We start from the raw sequence: 7,094 nt of genomic DNA, 5'->3' as shown, positions 1-7,094 counted from the left end.
GTCAATAGTGTCTTTTCAAAAGTGGCAGTTTACTTAAAGTCTCGTGGACTGATTTCCAATATGGCGTCGATCACAATGCTCATTAACATATTAATTTTTTATTTAATTACAAAAAAAATCAACAAAAATAGAAAAGAAGATGTGCTGACTTGAAATTAACATATCTTAGTAAGCTACCCTCTGCGCATCGACACACCAGATATCAAAGCAATCTGACAAGTAGTATTTGAGGAGATGATGAAAATATCATTTTTGAAAAAAAATAGTAAAAAATTGAAAATGGCACAGATAAACTTGGTATGAACAAATCTGAATACCCCCCCCCCCCCCAGGGAACATGCACACCAAATATAGAAGTATTCTGACTGTCACTTTCAGAGAAGATGACGAAAATAAAAAAAAGTTTACGGACACCTATGATTCACTTATACTCTATACCTCTATACCCACCTATACCTAAAGCTACCTAAAATATTAAATATAAGTATATAAATACCGACCAAGACAGATCGAAAACGCAATGCTAAACAATTTTAACTGTGTGTACGTTATTATAAACTTTGTAGATCATTTGATCAGCTGGTAGACATGTTTACCTTTTGTCAACTTATACATGCTAACGTAAATGTACACGTCGTACATGTACATGGACGTAAATATGACTACCCCCCTCTTCATAGGGTAAAATAAATACTGTATATGCCTTGAATCGAACACTAGTACCATGGAGGTAGAAAAGACTACCTCCATGCTAGTACCATTGCTCAATGTTAATATTTTATTTTGGCGTAGCGATGAAACATTAATTTACCATCAATATTGCCCAGAGACACAAGACAATATCAAGTTAGGTAGATTTTAATATTCATTTGTTTACTATCCGTTTGAACTCATGAATATATTCTGAACTCAATGCAAATGTATTCAAATCTCTTTCAACTCGCAATCTGAACTATTTTATAATCCTATTAGACAGGCGCTATAAAGAAAGTACCCAACCGTAAGCCTGAGAAGCATAACATTACAGAATTGAAATATAGTACTGGAAGTATTGATTTCCTAACTACTTTTACTACTAGTGAGTGTATAGCACACGTACTGGTACGAGGTCATACGTCATCATATTGAAATATTTGCATACTGTTGTGGGGGTTCCTCTTATTTCCCTTAACAAGCCTCATCGCTATAAATAGGTAATGACGATTTGCAAAACACTATGTTCTAATTCTTTCTTATAACCATTGTCACCGATGAATTGCCATTTCCTGTCAATAAGGCAAACAGTACATACCAACGAACGAACGCACATACAAGTGTAGGAGTGCAAATTTAACAAGTAATACACATACCAGTGTAGTTGGTGATATTTTCTGATTTCTGACATTTATGATCACATAAGAGTTATAAAACGGCACAATAGTTATAAATCGGCAAAAGATCAATCCATGTCAAGTATGTGTCTGGTGTTTCAGTGCAAACATGTTTGTTTATGCCAAACAACTTGTACCTGGTCTATTGGTCTTAACTCCAAACTGGCTAGTCTAGTCACGTTATCAACGTAGAAATGATTAACTTTTACATGTAATAAATGTGTTTTTTATAGTAAATACACTTGTAATGATTAATATCAGATGTTTCTTCACCTGACAAACACCGAATATGTTCAATTTAAAATGAATATGCCTATATGAAATTCTGACGTCTAATCATCTAATATACCAAATCAACACACACACAGACAGACAGACAGACAAACAGACAGACAGACAGACAGACAGACAGACAAACAGACAAACAGACAGACAGACAGACAGACAGACAGACAGACAAACAGACAAACAGACAGACAGACAGACAGACAGACAGACAGACAGACAGACAGACAGACAGATAGACAGACACAGACAGAGACACACACACAAACAGACATACAAACACACATACATACATACATACATACATACATACATACATACATACGTACGTACGTACGTACGTACGTACGTACGTACATACATACATACATACATACATACATACATACATACATACATACAGACAGAGAGAGAGAGAAACACACACACATGCACATAGACACACAAAGACACACACAGACACAGACACACAGACACACAGACACACACACACACACACACACACACACACACACACACACACATACATACACAGCGAGACACGTACACACAAACACACACAGGCTGGCAGACACACACACACATAGACACACACAGACAAACACACACACATACATACATACATACATACATACATACATACATACATACATACATACACACACACACACACACACACACACATACATACATACATACATACATACATACATACATACAAAATATATGCATCTTTGGTTTATGTGAAACATTTATGAAGAAGAATGACATGGTGGTTATACCTGATTATAATTTTATTCAAAAACCACGTGTTGTCAAGGGAGGAGGTTTGGGAATCTTAGTCCACAAATCAGTAATTATTATCGATGATCAATGTCTAGACTCTCATGATGATGAATGGGAAAGATTATGGGTGAAAGTGAAATTTAATGGATCAAAGGATGTAACTTGTATTTGCGTTGTATATTTTCCAGTTGATGGTAAGAATAAGACTTTAACTGAGGAACTATATCACCAACTTTTAACAGATGTTTTGACATTTGAAAATCAAGGAATGGATAACATTATCATTATGGGAGATTTTAATGGAAAAATAGGAGAAAAAATCGCAAATGGAGATAAGGTGAAAAATGATAATGGAAAAATGCTTATTGAATTCTGTGAAGATTCTGATTTGACTATAGTAAACACCTTGCCTTGTGCAAAAGGAACTTTTACATGGTTTAGAAATCATCAGCAGTCAGTGATCGATTATTTTTTAATCTCTGACCAGGTTACTAACAATTTACAGAAATTTATAGTGGATGATGACATGGAATATCATCTTGGGAGTGATCACAATGTTTTACTGTTATGTTTAAATACAGATCACACCCCACCTAGGAAGGATATAGTAAGAAATGAAAAATGGAACTTTAAAAATAACACTGACTGGAAATTGTATGAAAAACTAGTTTCAGATTCCTTTTGTAATTGGGGTATTAATTTTACAGACAATGATCCAAATGTAATATGGGAAGAGTGGAAAAATAAGTTGGTAAATGTAGCACAGAAGGGTATTGGAAAAAAGTCTGTTGGTAAAGGGGGCAAAGGATGGTGGGATAACGAAATTGAAGATTTAATTAATGATAGACGAGAGGCATGTAGGAAATATAGAAAATGGGCAAAGACCCCTTCTGACTGCAAGGAGGAATCCACTGGAAATGAACTTTGGTCCACCTATGTTGATCGTAAAATAAGGGCAAGTAAATTAGTTAATTCCAAAATCTTAAATTACCAAGTTAAGCGTAGTGTAGAAATTGCGAAAGCTGGTGGGAAATCATGTAAGTTATTCTGGAAAAATTTAAAGGGACAGAAACCACAGTCTAGGCAGGTTTGTATATATGATTGTCTGGGTGGTAATAGACATGTAAGCAGTAATGAAGTTGTTATTAAAAGTAACTTGAGACACTACTGGAATACATTAGGAAAAATGAATGTTGCCTTAGAGGAGAGTACAGATGTTAGAAACTCTTTTCATGAACAAATCTTACAAGAGTTACACTTAATTAGAGATTTTGACAGAGTTCATAATTGTGATGATAGCCTTCCAGTAATTGATAATATTGAAATAACACATGAAGATGTTACAAAGGCAATTAGTTCTCGTCAAAATGGGAAAGCTTGTGGGACAGACGACATTCCCAATGAGTTGTTAAAGCATGGTGGTCATAATTTGATAAGATCATTAGCCATTCTTTTCACAACATTCGCTGAACAAAATAAAATCCCAGATGAATGGAGGAAAGGGATAATAATTCCAATATTTAAAAGTGGGGACCCCAGAGATTTAAATAATTATCGTGGTATAACTCTTAATTCTTGTTTGTCTAAATTATATACAAAAGTTATAGAAACAAAGTTACGAGAATTTATTGAGAATAATAATATTCTTGGAGAAATTCAAGGAGGTTTCAGAAAGGATAGACGTTGTGAAGATAATATTTTCATGTTAAAGGGAATAGCTACCCTGAGAAAATCATTAAACAAATCAACATATGTGGCCTTTTTAGATTTCTCCAAAGCCTTTGATTGTGTATGGAGGGATGGGCTTAGAGTAATTCTTTGGAAAGTGGGAATTAGAGGACATGTATGGAAAATTATTGATGACATGTATGACAAGCTGTTTAACAAAGTTAAGTTGAATGATATTGAAACAGACTATTTTGAAACAGCTGAAGGGGTTAAACAAGGCTGTGTTCTCAGCCCATTACTTTTCTCTATCTATATAAATGAATTTGCAAAAATGTTAAAGAATTCTAATGTTGGGGTTCAGATTGACACACAAATAATCCCAGGGATTTTTTGGGCAGATGATGTTGTATTAATAGCAAATAATCATAGGGAACTACAAACTCTTTTACATATAGCAGCTGACTTTGCAGTGAAATGGAGACTTTCATTTAATCAAACTAAATCAGAAATAATGTTCTTTGGTCGGAAATTACATACTAAGGACACAGTATGGAAGCTAGGTGACTTAAAACTTAAGGAAACCAAGTCGTATAATTATCTAGGTATAATCATCACAAAGTCATTAAAAGATCATGAACATTTTAAAAAGATATACCAGAAAGGAATGAAGTTAATTGCATACTGTAAATCTCTTATCAACCATCATAATAGTTTCAACCGCTTTGAGTATGGGGATGTACTCTGGATGAATATTGTTTTACCATCAATTAGTTATGGAAGTAGTATATGGTTTCTACAAAGTGCTGTAGATACAAAAAAGTTGAAAAGTCTCCAATACCAATTTGGGAAATTTCTTTTTAGGGTAAATAGGAATGTTGCATGTCATGCAGTATTAGGTGATTTAGGTTGGTCAGACATACAGAGTATACTCAACAATTCAAGGATTAAATATCTTGATAGGTTACAGAAAATGAATGATGATAGATGGACCAAGTTGATTTTCACTGAACTCAACAAGTCTTATGATAGGAATGCAAAGCTAGTATGGAACTGGCCGAACTATGTACATAATATCCTTACGGAGAACGGGCTAGACCATATATATGGATCCACACAACCAACAAATACAAATTGGATAAATAGTTATAAATCCATTAGTAACCTCAATGAGATGGTATCATTTAAACGTAATATAAACAATTTGAAGTCCTTAAAACACTATTCTTGGGTGAAAAATGATAACAGAAGAGAAAATTATGTAAATGATGTGGTGGATCACCATGGCACCTCACTTTACTTTAAAGTCAGATCTAACTCCATTGATGTAGAAGGGAATAAAGTAAATTGGACAAATTATAAAGGGTCTGGAGATTGTAAACTCTGCTCGAGAGGGAAAGAAGATATTTATCACTTTCTTTTTATGTGTCCAGTTTTTCTCGACATAAGAAATACATTTTTCTTGCATTTAAATGAAACATTTGTAAACTTTGGTGTTGATAATGTATGCAGTAAATTTCACTCTGGGGGTCTGAACTATAAATTCAATATTCTTTTTAGTAGGGCTTTATGGGAGGTCAACCATGACCTTGGGGAAAGGGTCACAAAGTTGACAAAAACATTCATAAGTTCGTTATGGGACAAACGAAATTCCAGCTTGAGTCACTAAGAGTTATTGGCATATAAAGTAAGCATGCGATTTGACAGGGGAGTGCCATTTTTTGTTTCTTGTTGTTTTGTTTGATTGTATTGTCATGGGTATTTGTTCTGTGTCTGTATATTTTATCTTATTTAATTGTACTGTCATGGGTATTTGTTCTGTGTCTGTATATTTTATCTTATTTAATAACTTTTATGTACCGTTGCAAAGGTGTAATAAATAAATAAATAAATAAATACATACATACATACATACATACATACATACATACATATATACATACACACAGACATACATACATATACTTACAGCAGATCGGTTGCCCTGTCATATTCGCGCTGTTCTTTGAAAATGTACAAGTTCCATGACACATCGCAGTGCTCCCTGGCCGGCCTGGCGACCCAATATATAAGAGAGTAGCCTTAAACTTAATTGAGAATTAACAGTCGTAATTTATATTTACTTTAAATATACTGCACTTAAAACTACAACATTGCATCTGTTTTCCTGCGGAAAGCCTAACCGCAAGTTATGTATCTATCTAGGATGGAAGCAAAACATGCACGGCGGTGGGATAGGTGATTGAACGTTTTACTCCAATGTTCAGTTTTCATTTAATTAGTTCAAAGATGAATTTACAGAAAGACCTTTGTTCACCATCACATCCATTAACCAAGACGAGACGCTGGTGAAAAGTCGCAGGCTGACTTTTTCGTCTTTTCGGCGATGGTGTCTTACTCAGGTAACTCAGGTTTTCTAAAATGCATAAGACGCATGTTAAGATATAACATTATGATGAATAAATGTACACACATGTATAGTGTATCGCGACCGATTGATGACAGTCCTAATGAGCTGACAGCTGGCCTTTGATATATGTTTACTGTACTGTTTATACAAGGTATATGCAAATCAAAGCTTATTTTAACTCGGCATATTTTAACCCCTCTCGGTGTGTTAATACTTTACAAACGTCTGACATTTAAAGACAATTACACAGTTGTCAAAAGAAAATGATATTTTGTGTGAATTATAACGAAAACCAAATTGCCAAGTAACAGAACACTAAAATATTAGATGCAAAGGGATATTTTGAGTAAGTTTTGTTGCGCAACTTGAGTTGAAGCAAGTTGAACGCCATCTCAGTGTGTACATTTGATCATAGACTATCTGTGATTTGATTTTTAGGTGTTAGTAGTCAATTCGTCCACAACATTGGCGATATAGGCAGGTACGACAGATCGGAACACTTCCAAGGCTGGGCTTTCTTCCGATACGATATGATAATCGACTCACTTCGGAGGAAAGCCCGAATTGCTAGCTCCTAG

The 7,094-nt window shown here is 34.6% G+C and overlaps 1 protein-coding gene across 1 annotated transcript; it reads left to right on the top strand.

Annotated features, from left to right (window-relative positions):
- Positions 1 to 2,424: 2,424 nt before the first annotated feature.
- On the top strand, positions 2,425 to 7,094 carry LOC144449979 (uncharacterized). Its single transcript, XM_078140544.1, has 2 exons — positions 2,425 to 5,482; positions 6,955 to 7,094. The coding sequence occupies exons 1-2, from the start codon at positions 2,425 to 2,427 to the stop codon at positions 7,092 to 7,094; spliced, it is 3,198 nt and encodes a 1,065-aa protein (XP_077996670.1).

This window comes from Glandiceps talaboti, chromosome 19 (assembly GCF_964340395.1).
Source record: "Glandiceps talaboti chromosome 19, keGlaTala1.1, whole genome shotgun sequence".
In the NCBI taxonomy this organism is placed as follows: Eukaryota; Metazoa; Hemichordata; class Enteropneusta; family Spengelidae; genus Glandiceps; species Glandiceps talaboti.
The sequence above is the reverse complement of the archived record's forward strand: the minus strand, read 5'-3'. Positions and strand labels throughout refer to the sequence as shown.

Bases quoted from the DNA above. Each gene is read 5' to 3' on its own strand.
- LOC144449979 (XM_078140544.1), top strand. From the start codon at position 2,425: ATGGTGGTTATACCTGATTATAATTTTATTCAAAAACCACGTGTTGTC. The intron at 5,483-6,954 runs GTAAACTCTGCT...TTTGATTTTTAG, and splicing joins TTATAAAGGGTCTGGAGATT to GTGTTAGTAGTCAATTCGTC.